Source organism: Podospora pseudocomata (genome assembly GCF_035222375.1).
Source record: "Podospora pseudocomata strain CBS 415.72m chromosome 1 map unlocalized CBS415.72m_1, whole genome shotgun sequence".
NCBI lineage: Eukaryota > Fungi > Ascomycota > Sordariomycetes > Sordariales > Podosporaceae > Podospora > Podospora pseudocomata.
In genome coordinates this window covers 5605334-5619676 of record NW_026946363.1, presented here as the reverse complement: position 1 = coordinate 5619676, position 14343 = coordinate 5605334, and the positions used below count along the sequence as shown (strand labels likewise).

At 53.1% G+C, this 14343-nt stretch overlaps 1 protein-coding gene across 1 annotated transcript; it reads right to left on the bottom strand.

Moving 5' to 3' along the window:
- Positions 1-3111: 3111 nt before the first annotated feature.
- Positions 3112-5303, bottom strand: QC762_118820 (uncharacterized protein). Its single transcript, XM_062886319.1, has 4 exons — positions 4608-5303; positions 4485-4549; positions 3956-4427; positions 3112-3904 (listed from the first exon to the last, which is right to left on the bottom strand). The coding sequence occupies exons 1-4, from the start codon at positions 5021-5023 to the stop codon at positions 3598-3600; spliced, it is 1260 nt and encodes a 419-aa protein (XP_062749391.1). The 5' UTR covers positions 5024-5303; the 3' UTR covers positions 3112-3597.
- Between the last annotated feature and the right edge of the window lie 9040 nt (positions 5304-14343).

Below are 14343 nucleotides of genomic sequence, written 5' to 3'. Positions count from 1 at the left end.
CACCGGGTTCCAGGGCTTAGCTGGTGGTGCATCGCACCGTCACCTTGGTCCGCCCGCGGGTAATCCACAAAACTTGACATCTGCCTTCCGCCTATCGCACTGGCGGGTTCGTATAGACGCAATCCGTGAATGCTAGCCGCGAGAAGCACCCAGTGATACCATACCATATCCCAGGTGAAACCCAGCCATCATCGGGTCACCATGGGACGCCCCCCTACGGCGCAGTGTCTTTCTAGAAGCTGTCTCATTCCCTTGAAAATGTTGAGCTGGCCACTCGATGTTGCAACGGGGGCTGGTGTTGTCGCATCACCTGGTTCCACCCTGTAGCTAGGAAATAAGCGCGTCCTCTTGTTGATATCGTGGCTGACCGTAGATAAAAAAAGACGAACGAGCCGTGCTTGGACAGGGACCGGTCGCTGCTGCCTGCCGGGGGTGTCCCGTTCTCCGGGTCTCGATACGGATCCAGCACCGAGACAGCAACGGCATCTCAAAGAAGAACCCGGGCCATTCTCCACAGATTGCCTGCACCCAAGTCTTTTTCACTATCTGCTCAAGTGGCCAACGGCAGAGCGGCGCCGGAGTCGACAATGTTGGAAGCGGGCCCCGGTACCGGGGTGTAACGGGCCTCGGGGAAACGGGATGGAGCCGCAAATGGTTGACCCGCATGGGACCGTTGCCAGACAAACACAGTTCATTCTTGTTTACAGCAATCCGGGCGCATAACAACAATCTCCACCGATCAGTAAAAATTTATGACCAGGAGAAAATGCACTTACGATCCCCAGATGCCGTGGTCGTGTTTCATAACATCGTTGCAGAGTCAGGAACCGTCCTTGCATGGTTGAATCGCACCCAAGAAACAGAAAACAAGGGAGGCTTGCCTTCTGGTAAGGGGGTGTGATTGCAGCGAAACAAACCTTGATATGCATTTACCGGGCTGCTGCGCTTCACTTGCTGCGCAGCAACTGTTGGTAACAGACCGGTCTGGAGACTGACCAACGAGATGTGCACCAACAGGTATGCCGGGCCAACAGAATAAGAAAGTACTGCCAAACTCACCAGTTCTGCCAGCCAGACCTGGTAGGTGGAAATCCGCTTGCGGGCCGACGGGATCCTCTCCGTCAGCTCATCCCCGAGGGGCGCCTATATGGCCGGTGGCTGCTGACGCTCCAAAAAGGCAAACGCTCCATGGAAGAACATGACGCAGCACAACTGTCGGGTTGCTCGGTTGTGCTTGTGCCGTACACGTCCTCCTGATGATCCGGACTCCGAGCGATGGGTAACACAAGCATATGTGACCGTTCGTATGATTCAAATCGCCTTCAGACGCAGTGATTTACCATGCATGATATGATGACCGCTTCTCGAACAATTCCAGAGCGATGCCGACGTCGTTGTGGTACAGTTGGATCTAAATCCGGTCTTGGCATTGAATCGCGGAGATATAGCCGGGCCACGGCCTCCGTACGGACGTCTGACCTTCCGGAAGCTGTCGGATCTTCATTAGCGAGCATGACCGCCGGACACCTCGCCGGAGCCGATGGGCCGAGTCAGACCCGGGTCGCCATGCTATCTCGCAAGAAGACACTCGGTGTTTTGAGCTCCCTGCCACCATTAGGCATCTTGGTGGCACAGTGGCCGCGGAAATGGCTAGGGACCCAGCATGCTGGGTGAGCTCGGATGCTCGCGTTGTCACAAAATACGGTGAGAGGTGAAGAATTGCACTCACCACTTGGTCATCTGCTCGCACTGTCATAGCACGAGCCCGGACGCTGCCCATTCACGAGTGTCCAACACGATTTGAGGTGGTGGTTGACATGTTCTGGTTTGGAGCTATTTCTAGCGCGGCTGTGTAACCCTTATGCCAGACTTGACAGCAGCAACTCCCCGCTGAATGTTATCGCATGGTCTTCGGTCTTCGCGGGTAACAAAGTCATCGCTGAAACAGATCTTCCAGGGGAAAGTTGAGATTGATTTCAGCCAGCAGAATTCTCTCAAACATCATTGGTGCGGGCCCGATGTCGACTGTTGGCTACCCTCGAGTCTCCTAATTGGGCCAGGGCATTCCTGGAGATCGCTTGTTGTCTGTGGCCATGATACCAGTCTTGTTTGTTCGCACGACGTGGTCTTCCAATGGCCCAGTGGCGTTTTCCCCTTGAGACCGAGGTTGGTATCAAAATCGTGACACTTGTGTGAGCTGTTGGGGATTGTGGGTGAAATTCCCGATCACAAAGGCCCAGATGCCCGCTCTGTGCTGTGTCGGAAGAGGAGCCAAAGCCCGAGGATTTGTCAGGCACTTGTTCGAGTCCATGAATAGTTGAACCTGAAGATCGCAGATGGGACACACGATAGGCTAGCGCTCTATGCTGGGCTCTCATGGATATGGCCCTGGATCGTGTGATGTCTGCGTGAAAAGAAATGACTGCATTTGAAATCAGCACGGCGTGGTCATCCCATCAACAGCAGAATTGATCCGCTGTAGGAGCCCTCATGAAGGCTGCCCCTGAGCATTCCTTGATCAGGGGAGACATACCTGACAAGCACAGCCATGGTAATGTGTTTGGCGACAATCTGCCGTCCACGCGCGGAGATCAAAGCTATCGAGTGCACTGTTGGAAAGCACATGGCTTTTGTGAGTTTCTGGTGGTCGATTTGCCGCCATTGAAGATGGCCGCCGAGTTGGCCGCACCTTGGGTTCAGCCACAGTCATCACGGCCAAAAGCCCTCAGGTAGGGCCCGACATCACTTGCTCTGGAAGGCAGACAGCAAACAGATGTTGCCGTGAGGACTTTGTATATTTTGCGCATCGGGGTGTGTTAGTCAGAGGTCGGATGATAAGGCGGTGAAGTGATGTTTGAACTGGAGGCTGACAACGTCACTGTGGGATCAATCTGGCAGGCGCCCCACGGGAGTTGACTGCGGGAAGGAGGAGCAACGGTCAGACTGCAGCCCTCCTTCTGAGGTAGGAACTCGGGAGCGGGAAGGACCCAGTGCGTGCCTCCTGCTTCTAGTTCGTCTGACTGACGGCCAACTTCCCATTTCTTCCAAGTGGACTGATTGGGAAGGAGGCACCTTGATTTGCATAGCGGCAAGGTGGAACTGAAGAAGAGCTGTAACCTTTGCAGATGCACACTCAAAGGTGCTTGTTACATTGATCATATTTCTGCTTAATGAAATGGGTATAGTAGTTGGCCAAAGAAGGCTCGTAACCTGCGCCATCACAGGTCCTCAAATAACACACCTCAAAACCCCCCTTGTTGCCGGCTCCCTTTTCTGGAGCAAGCTGCCGAACTCCCAGTCTTCTACACCTATAAGTTCGGCTTTGTTTTCGCCATCCCCTAGTATATGCGACCCCCTGAGAAGCACCCTTCACTGTCCCCTAATTCTAGAAAAACCCACGAAAAAAAAAAAAAAAAAAAAAAAAAAAAAGACATAATGTACCAGGGAAGAAATTTATAGAGAAAAGATAAAATGTCCAGAAGAAAAGAATCCAAATTCCCTCCCAAAATCTCGCCATGCAAAAGAGATGTGTACAGAAATCAGAATAGAAATTGTAGTCGAAATGCAAATCCAGAATCACCCGCAGCCCGCTGGAGCTCAGTTGCTGCTCTTCTTCTTGCACTTGTCGTGTGCCAAATGCCCATTTCTCGCCGTGGTTCGTGTGAATTCTGCGCCGCAGTTGGGACACGTCGCCTTCGTGGCCTGTCCTGACTTTTCACGCTGGTGCCGGAGAAGGTTGCTGAAGGTAGAAAACTGGCGACCGTTGCATCCGTGCTCCCAACACTGTGGCTTTGGTCGGCTGTGTACCACTCGTACCTGTCCGCTCGTATCTTGAGGTCCTGGGCCCATCACTGGTGGAACTGAGTACATGCCAAGATTCGGGTCTCCCATAACTGGTCTGCTGCTGAGGAAGGTGTCAGTAACCGCCCGATTGTTTCCCGTGTTGGAAACATACCCATAGTGCGATGGTAGACTCGGGGCCGGAGATGGCTGGTAGCTGTAGTCTGGCATGTACGACTGTGGCGGGTAGGGACTCGAGAACATGTTTGTCTGGGTTTGATCTGGAAGGGGAGGCGAGAAGGGCGGCAAATAATGTGACGTTGTAGGTTCGGCCATGAGCGACATTTGAGATGGCGCGGTGGTATAAATCGGCATCGTGGAGGTGCCTGTCGTCAAGTCGGCCAGCGTTACTGGAGGTGAGTACACTGATTCGGAGCCACTTCCCGCCCTTCGCCCGCGAGCGTGCATCTTCGAACTGTGTCGGGCCTGGTCTCGTTGGCGTTTTAGTTCCCTCTGTTCCGGCGTGAGTGTGTTTCTTGGCGGGCTGCCCGTGATCGATCGTGATCCGCTGGGCGGTGATAAACTGGCTTCTGATCCGTAGTGGTGGCTCATGTCAGGCGGCAAAAGACCGCTTCCAGAGTCCAATACTGTTGCTGCTGGTGAGCATGCATTGTCCGTCCAGCATGATAGGGAGGCTGACGCACCTGGCCAAGTGAAAGAAGATCTGCTTCCCATGCTGAATCCTGGATCGTATGATACGGCAACGGCGCTGGATGGGTGTCAGTCACGATCCTTTCTCCAAACTCTCTAACTGGCGTGCGTAGTACCTCATGCTTTCCGGCTCGATCGATGCCAGCGGCGATGACGTCGAAGGCGTTTCCCCGTGGTCTGGTGCAGGTTCCAGTCGTAACAGTGGTGTGCCGTGGACTGATGCGTGTTCCGCTTCGAACCACTCAGTGTCCGAGGGTAGGTGTGCAAAGTGTTGTTGATGTGGAGAGATGGAGCTGGAAAGATAGGTGGGCGGGTGGGACAGGCTCGGACTTAAGTATACGGGTGAGGCCAGGCCCCTCGAGGATGGTGGTCTGCTGCTGCTGGTATAGGAACCGGTTTCCAGGGACGGAGACTCGGCAAGCTGCAAGTTCTGAAAGAGCCCCTCTGTTGTAGACACCCCGCTACCGGCTCTCGATCTGGCGTTGTGTGAGTAAGTGTTGTCGAAGTCTTGGTCTGAATAGGAGGAGTCCATCTTGTATGGAGAAACGAGACTGGGGGGAAAAGAAGACACACTAAGAAAACAAAAAGGAATTCGAGTGGAACACTACCTACGTTGTCAGTAATGGTATGAATCTGCCGCTATAAAGTTGACGGCAAAAAGGCACTCGTCGACTTATATGAGGATGTCAACTGAACGTGTGAGGTCTGGCGTCGGGTCTCTGGCCCGTGAAGCGATCAGGTAGCAAGATTTCGAACAAAGCTTGTCAATCTATCTTTGGGGTAGCTTGAAGCTTTTTCGATGGCAATGGCCCTCAGCCTCAAAGGTCATGGAGCATGGGGCCGGGGAGGCTAGGCTTATAACGTGGAGAGAGGCAGTACCCATCCCCACACATACCCTGCTTGGGGTACTACTGTACATGGCGGTTGCACCTTGCTCCTGAGGTATCCATACATCGAGCACCCAGAGCGAATTTGGGCCGGCAAGGAATCCGCACCCCAGTGGGCTGCGGGTATACATGGGTTCTACAAGCCTGACAGGGAGAAAGGCCGGGAACGACAGAGAGAGCGAGGCACGTTCCAGGGGTCGGGGTAAGGGGTTCTGGCAAGGGCCACTGAACGGCGGGAGACAGGGTGGGTGTGGGTGGTGGTGTGGATCTAGAACAGTACCTCGATACAAACAAGATGCATAAAAAGAGTGCGGGAAAACAAGCCCTACACTGGAAGAGACAACCAAAAAGAGACTAGCTTGGAGAAATATGCTGAATTAACTGCTTGTCAAAGTCGACGAGTCAGCGACCCTACTGGGGCAATGACAGCATTGCGTACACTGTGTAGGTATGGGGAAGGTCTCTTCCGCAGGTGGTAGCATGCCCGTGTGCTTGACAGTTGGTCAAGATGTACGTCCTCCCCCTGAAGACCAAACATTGGAAAGAGTCTCCTCGTTCAGAATCTCCCTCCCACTTGGAATGAAGATGGCCGAGCATAGAGAAGAAGGGGAGAGAGGAAACAAGAGACTGGGAACGGACTGAGCGATCAAGTGGCGCAGAAGTGAAACGGTCATGTCATGGCCCCCAGGCTCCAGCGTTTCCATCTCTGTCCATGAATGCCCGGTTCAGGTGCCAGCAGAAGATTATGGGAAGCTGTGCCGCGCGGTGCTATGAGAAACAGCATGCTCTTAGGTGAAAAGAAGGTGTATGTGCCGTGCCCAGACAGGACTGCCCAGCAATGTCGCGGGAGAGATGGCATGGGATGTTGGAAGATGTTCCTCTGAGTAGTGCAACTGCACTCTTATCCAGGACAATGCTGCACAATGACCACATGCCTATGATCAAGGTGACGGTGACCATACAGGTTGTCCCGGGAGTGTGTCTGCGGCGTCTGGCGGAATCAATCAGACCAAAGAAGCAAACGCTGGTTCCCGCCATGCGCGGCTGGCGTCTGTTCGAGTTGATTTATGCGGGTTTGACTTGGACGTTTCACGGCGCAAAGACCCAAATACCGCCACGGTGAAGAATTCGGAGGGTTTGGTGGGCATGACGGCAGACGAGCGAGGAGAAAGGGATCTCGCAGAACTCCCAGAGACGACGTTATTCATATAGCGGGGCAGGATCAGTATTGTCAGCGGGGACAGCCAATAGGTCAAATTGCCTCGTTGAGAGACATGGGGAGTCTGGCAAGATCCACTCCTGCAGAAGACTCAAAGTCCTCGCGGGGGAAGACAAAAAGACGGGCAAAATACCTGTGGAAAGATGTGGCAGCTAGGTGAAGGGTTCAGGCGAAGTTGCAATAAGTACATGTTTTCGTCGTCCCCGAGAGAAATGCCTGCCAGCGGCTCATGACCGGCGTATCCTGAGGGGAGACTTGTGAACAAGCTGTCAGCGGGGGAATGATTTCTTTGGTGTGGGCGAGCACCTCGAGTTTGCGGCAGAGGGAGATGAAGTCGTGTTGAAGGATCCTGAACCCTGTCCCGACGCACTGGGTCAAGTTGCTGATTCCGTTTCGAGGAACCCCATCGTGCATAGCGTATAGCGGTCAAAACGGACATGCACGGGCCATCCATCGCGGCAAACCGGCGAACATTAAACGATTGACGAGCGGTTGTCTCGCATGTCCCGACACAGCAGGGGTTGCACTGGACAGTAGGCGCAGCTTAGGCCACCACTTTCACAAGGCTTTCCAGCTCCGGGGCATTGGAAGTCTTGCTGCTGTCACGGCGAACGACAAGCGATCCAACCTCAAAAGTCCCCCGTCGGACTTTTGTGCCAAGACATGTCATCTACGCCGTTGGCTCGAGTCTTCCCGCATTGTCTTCCATTTGTTCTCGAAGCCCGTGAGCCCTTGCGGCGCTGGCACAGCTGTTCCAAACACTGCTCATGCGCGGCGCTTGTTTGCTTAGATGAGGGAAGGAGAGTGTTTTGACGTTCTCGCGACCGCCGAAAGGGTATTTGATATTGAAAAAGAAGCCGGGCGGCCGGAGCCCCGGACACTTCGGCGATCACAACGACGCGCACGGCGATAGTTCTCGGGAGACCCCACTTCTTTCCAGCGGCGCTCGTTCTTTGGTGGAATACCTAAATCACCGTCACTTACACAACCACGTCTATATTAAAACGTAATTTTCTCAACCACCACTTCATCAAATCCTCCCATCTTTTAAACACTACTGTTTTAGTACTTTTGAAACATATAAGAATTTTGGTACAATTTTATGGTTGTCTTTGAGTGAGAACGGTGTGTATGAAAGGCTGCTAATTGTATAGTGTCTTCGGTTTTTTTTGTGGCCAGGGAGAATACGAAGAAACCCAGCTTGGTCTACATCTACACTAGTGCACTCACCTGCCAAACTCGGGAAAAGAATGGAGTCCAATAGTCTGCTCCAAGATTCTCGTAAGTGGGCAAACCAATCGAAATCAAGCTGACAGTGCAGTATGCCCTGTCCCAGGAGATCAGTCTGACAGCATACCTGGTGCCCAATCATGCCGAGAATGCATAGGTCTGGTCTCCTATTTCATGACTACTTCCGTCTCAATCAACTTTTGAATAACAAACCCAAGCCACGAGATTATGAGACAGACCCAAGGACCAAAGTTAGTGTTCCAGCCCTGTGCCGCCGAGATCCACTTATACATACTGTAGCCTGAGTGGCCAAGCTAGTGTCCCCCCCTAATTACATGCTGATATCCTCGATATCTGCATGCAAGATGCCTTTTTGGAACATCCCATTGCATTGAAGAAGGGTATTCCAGTCTCGGTATCTGATTCGACATCACCACCCCTCTTCACCTGCAGATGCTAAGCCTGGAGTGAGGGGCAGCATTGTTGTGGAGACCAGGAACCCCCGCGCAATCGACACGGCCGTTAAGTTTAGCCACATTTTATTCTGTTGCCTGGGCTAGTCCCCAACTTGATCGCCTGTTATTGCCCCGTATCGGAAACCGATCTCTCGAAATCGGACTTTGATCGCGGCTCGCGCCCATCTAGCTCCCAGTTACGCTGCGTAAGAACTCAAATTTCGGGATCGTGATGGCGCAGCCGTTTCAACGACATTGGAAGCTTGTCTAGATCCTGAAGAGCGCGAAGAGAAGCCAACAACCAGAATCTCAATGTTAAGTACAGACATTCAGGTGCCTACCATTTCACAGCCTACCGAACACACCCATAGATAGACATGTCAGCCCGGTTCAGTTATCAAGCTATCTTTCACAGACCTCAGCAACCCACAAGGGGGTGTACTCAACCGTGAAGTGGCAGATTTGGCTGCATTCTGGCGGCTAGCATTCCCAATCACGGTGACTCCTGTCAGCCACAGAAACCGAAGTCACACTTCTAGCCGCCGTCCGCGCATATGAATGCAGTTCCGGTGCCGACGCTCGAATCAAACGTGGTCTATCTCCGGCGCCGGTAGTGTAGCCATAAGGACTATCGAAATGGTGGGTGGTGTTGTCCTTCCCGAAGATCACCCAAACATCATCCATCTGCAGCATTTCCATACCAGTTTTGCGGGGGCGTGAGATGTTAAAGTCCCAAATATCAAAAGTGACAACAGGTGCCTGGGGGCCGAAGTGGCTGTCGGGATATGCACTTTGAACCCAAATCTTCCGATTGGATTGGCCAACATTCGGGTCAGCCGTGCTGCCAGCGATCGAGGGTTTTCGTGTTGAGGACTGGCATACAGGCACTGGTTACACCAACAGTACCAACAGCAACGGGCAAGGCGCCGCCCACGCAGCTAACAGTCAGTCGTTGGAACACACTTCAAGCGGGGTGCCGTCCTGGCATGGCTATGTCGCGATAAATAGGACAGTCCTCAACACCCCGCTTTAGATGTTCCAACAGGTATCACAACAGAAGCCCTACTACAACCACATGACAGGAACGCTGAAATCGCCCGCCGTGGGTTCCGTCGTTGGACCTCAAGGGCACAGCAAAACTCATGGCATATGCCCTTGGTTCTCCTCATCACTACCCACCGCCCGGTGCCTCACTCGTGCCGTTGGAGAGACGGGTGGGCAGTCAGCAGGTGTCTGTCATTACAACTTCATCCCCGCATCCACCGCGATTGCTCGCACATCCAGGATCGTTTGTTCAGAAGCACCCCGCGATCTATGTGACTGGGTATGCAGTCTATCCACTGAGGGCTTTTTTTCCACTTGTGAGTGTAGCGTTCACCCTGTCAGCTTCACCGACTCTTTATGTTTGCGGCGGTTTGCTTGCAGAGTGCCTACAGTAGATTTGAATACGCCAGGCAATCTATTTACCCGAATGATCATCTCACATAACAGGGGCGCTGCCTCAGTGATATTCCACCTGGGCTGATCATCTTATGCTCAAGCTGAGGTTCACAAGTACTCCAGCCCAACGTCCATGTGATAAGGGCGGTGAGAAGGCGATGGTGCTTATCTACTACGGAGTCATTTTGGGTCAGCATGCAGTCAGCGAGTCAAATAACAGGTACAGTCTTGCATCAGCTGCGCGGTCTGATGGTTCTGCACATCGAGGTCAGAAGTTCAATGAACGAACGAGTTGATCCATCAGCCCTGTAGGGCGGCGGGCTTGTGCGTCAGTGGCTGAAAGGGCGTTTCTTCAAGGCTGGAACCACTGCGTGTGGCTTGTGACAACCAATTCGGACAAACGGCGGCCGGCAGCAAAGTGTTGGACCGAGAAACGGTGAGAACGACGACAGTTACACCGGTCAGATTCGAATCTCGCAAACACACACAACGTGCCACCGGCTTACCCAGTTCCGCGCGCTCCACAACAGATGCCAAATGGGTTCACAGTTACTGTTGTTGGTCGTACAATAACCACTCGCTATGAACCAACCCACCCACTGTTGGGCCAGAAGTGCCAAACGCCACACTCGCGAGCATGAGGAATCACCTGGGATGACACGTGTGTGGAGTAGGTGATCATTAATTAGATCCGGTACGTTTTCCAACTGTTTCTTCAAAAAGCCGTCCGTCCTCTAACCTGGTCGAGGTTTCTCAGCCATCTGACCCTGACCCAACATGGGGAATCTTTGCTAATCCGAAACCCGGACACCGCCAGAGAGGCACAGCTAGTCGGCCATGCCATCGAGCTGCCTTTTCGGGGCCTGGCGTTGGAACGTTAGTTGCAGTTGGATACTATACATTCTCAAATCACGATATTCGCCCATATGGCCCAGCGAAGCTTGAGCTCTACCGTATCTGACTAGTAACTGCAACTCTTTTCGAAAGCGACCCAAAGTCCGAGGTCTCCACGCGATGACACTCATCCATCAGCGATTGGAAATCGATACCCGAGGCTTTGCAAGCAACCAACCACTGGCTCTTGTTGCACCTTCGCCGGCTTCCAAATCCAGAAACCCGATGGTGCCAGCCTTCGGTCGTTCACCAGCAGTTTGTCAGGGTCTGCAACCAAAAAACTCACAAGGCCACCATCAGCCCTATCAGGCAATATGGCTCTGTTTCGGGCGTGGCTCGAGCCGGCTCATCGTGCATCAGCCCCATCACTCGGCGGCCGGAAGACACGCTGTGGCGTTCAACCGCCATAACGACACGGCGCTGCCTGTTTCGCTCGGACTTGCACGAAGGTCCCATCCCTGAAGCCAATGTTGCCATCATGATCGCCCCGGCTTCTTCAGTGATACAGTTGTTATTACACTTGTAAGATTTGGTTAGACGATGAAGCCTCTGCATCATTTCGCCTATCGCCCTCAGTTTTCCCTGCCTCTGGACCTGACTAGACTACCCACGGAAGCTACAAGGTGGCACTGGGTGACTTCTTGAAGTGTATAGTCGTTCGTCATTACTTGATATATCCCTGGCTCATCTGGATATTGCGTCTTTCTAGAAGCAGAGCGCCTGGTGTCAGAACTGTAACCGCTGCTGACATAATGACCTTGATGTGATGGTGGCGCTGAAGGATTCGCAACTATGCGCCTGGCTTGTTTGGTACCGTCCAAGACAAGCGTTTTAGCGGTCGAAGATGCGAAACATGAAGGGGAGGCGGCGTGGGACGTCTTCCAGAAGCTCGAAATTCTTCTGTTGCTATGGTTGTGGAAGTCGGACGGAACAGACGGAAGGGATATCATCACATCACATCGCATCCGACCTTGATATCCAGGGCGTCCGAGCGGTGACCCTGATGATAGCACGCTCTCTTCTAGGAAGATATGCTCCGCTCGCCAGTGGCCCAGTACGGAGTACAAGCAGTAGCCAAGTTTGCTGCAAGGACGGAATATTAAAGCCATCTGTCAGAATCTCATGCTCCTCTAGAAGCATGGAACCCGGCATCCACGCCCGTTTTCCCAACATTTATAGGTACCTTATCTCGACCAGGAAAGAATGAGCGGGCGTCACGGAAGAAGGGGAAAGGGGGGGCAGTTCTACAGGCTGGTATTTTGTCGGAGATGGCTCCGGTACACGCCAGCCAGCTCGGGCTCCCCTGTCTCCCTAACTCTATCCAGTTCCTACCTTACCACATGGAAACTATCAAAGCACCTACATACGAAGTCATTTCCCCTAATTCGCCAGCCCGAAGACGCTCTGTGCCACTGACTACGACCCCTTCCTTAATGAAGCCCCCCCCTGCATAGAGACTGTGGGGGGGAGGAGCGTACCATTGTCCGTTGTTGTCAAAGTTCTTTGATCCTACCGGACGGATAGGGAGCGCAGAGCCAAGGCTTCCTTACCGGTGAACAAATCGGGGAACCTTGTCATCGTGGGGAGCAGCGGCGGCCGGAGGAGGAGGGTTAGGAGTAGGGTACCTTGATGGTTGTGTCTCGGGCGGGAGAGTGGCTGACTATTACTGGATGGACATTCCAGGCCCTGAGGGGTTGCGAAAGGGCCTTTCAACCCGCCCGGAGGACCTGTCAACAATCTCGGTGGCAGAACAATTTCCACCGCTGAGTAACCACATCGTTGTGGTTTATATCCCGTCAAGCAGAACATTTTGTAAACGACGGGGTGTGGGTAAGGGATTTGCGCAGCTCGATACCCACAACCCATCCACTCACTCAGTTTTGTCACTGCCAACAAGCAAAAAATAACACGGTACACGACTCAACTTCCTTGATTTTAGTGACTACTGTAATGCAGTTCCACCACCGCCCCCTTTTCTCCCATGATTCCACCAGCCAGCCGGACCAACCGGAACAGAAGGCTTTACGAAGCTGTCCGCTTGCTGCCCATGTTATGCTTGGGTGAAACTCTAACAAGGGATGTCGATGATGTCGACAGAGAGGAAAATAGCACGCGCCGCAGATAACTTGTCATGATGCAACTGCAACTCCTTGCATTGGGATGCTTGAAATGCTGCCGAGATGAACGCCGTGGGAGGAGGAGGAGACGTGCGTCGTGGTGTTGCTTTTTTGGCGCGGTTGTTTCGAGATTGGGTGGTGTAGGGGGTTAAGGTAAGGGGATGGATCCTTCCCGATGGAAAGGAGCTGTGCCTCTTCCTTCTCCTGGAGTAGGTCGCCGACGACGACGACGACTACCACTAACATCACTGTGAAGGGAAAGGAGGGGGGGGGATTTGGTTAGAGAGTAGAGAGAGAGAGAGAGACAGAGGTGGGAGAAAGGGCATGCGGGAGGGAGGCCAGACAAGCTTCTTGCAATGTGCCGCCGCCACGAAGCTGTGGGAAAGTGGTTTGCTGGAGCTCTTAGCTGTCAAAGCATCACGAGTACGAGCGCGCTTGAGACTGGACGTCAACAACAACAACAACAACAACAGACCAAATTAGATATCGAATAGAGCTAGCAAGCCCCTCCTCCATCCGCAGCCTTCCCAAGTGCGATTTCTACCTGCCCCTACCAAACCATCTTCACAGCCGCCGCCGACACCGACAGACAGCTTTCGGTCCCGACAGCAGGGTAGATCATATCATTATGATCAAAAACTCCACTTAACTATCTATCCACCACCCCCCCCTCCCCCCCCCGGGCCCAGACGCGCGGCTGTAGTCGGAACTTTTGGCCTTGATTTCTTGTCGGTGTTGAGGCGAAGCCTCCATGTATCTGGTCACTAACCTATCTGATAGCATCTGCTATCATGCAGGGAGATCGCTATTATAAACACAACACGCCACTTTCAAGCAAAAGAAAAACGTGGCGAACCAGTGGTTTCTCAAACAATATAGAAGCCTAATTTCTTTTTCGAAGCAACGAGGTCTGAATTAACATGGCCGGATAGAAATCCGACCCTTTTTCTTGACCAGGGGGGGGTGGGTGGCTGTAAGTTGCAGACTTGGATCGGGTGGCCGGCCGGCCGGGCTTGGGTTGGGCCCTGACAGGTACAAGCAAGTTTTTCTGTGTTTTTGACAGCAGTATAGGTATCTGCTTTCTGGGTTGACGGGGGAGAGGCAACGGTGGGATGGAACGTCGAAATACCACATGGCGAGCTGGCTGGCTTCCCTGGTTGTGTGGTATGCAGTTTATGTGCTTTCTCTCATGTTCAGGGATTGTGATGGTGATTATTCAGAGGCAAAAGAATCCCCGATATCTCCATGAGCTTAGGTAGCTTCCAACTACTTCAACAGGTCAGCCCATACACCTATTCATCTCGATAACACACGGCAAGGATTCCTCAAACGGTTGAGAAAGTTAACGGCCATCGGAAAGGACCCGAGGAGAAGGGGGTGAGGCGTACCAGGGAGGCGAGCTGCAAGGTGAACTTGAGAGGCGAGACGGGAAACCTCCTCGCCAGACTTGAGGGGTGGTGGTGGTCAATTTTCCTTCTGGAAGCGAAATGCCGAGCACTCTCTCGCTCTCTCTCTCTCTCTCTCTCTCGGGAGGATTTGTGGGAAAGCGGGAAGGGAATGCGGTGAGTCGGTATGGGGTAGTAGTCGTGTAGGTACATGCGGTGTCATTC

Excerpts from the sequence above, each read along its gene's own strand:
- QC762_118820 (XM_062886319.1), bottom strand. The coding sequence starts at position 5,023 with ATGGACTCCTCCTATTCAGACCAAGACTTCGACAACACTTACTCACAC. Across the intron at positions 4,550-4,607 it reads ATCGAGCCGGAAAGCATGAG|CGCCGTTGCCGTATCATACG; the intron begins GTACTACGCACG and ends ACACCCATCCAG. Across the intron at positions 4,428-4,484 it reads ATCTTCTTTCACTTGGCCAG|TATTGGACTCTGGAAGCGGT; the intron begins GTGCGTCAGCCT and ends CAGCAGCAACAG.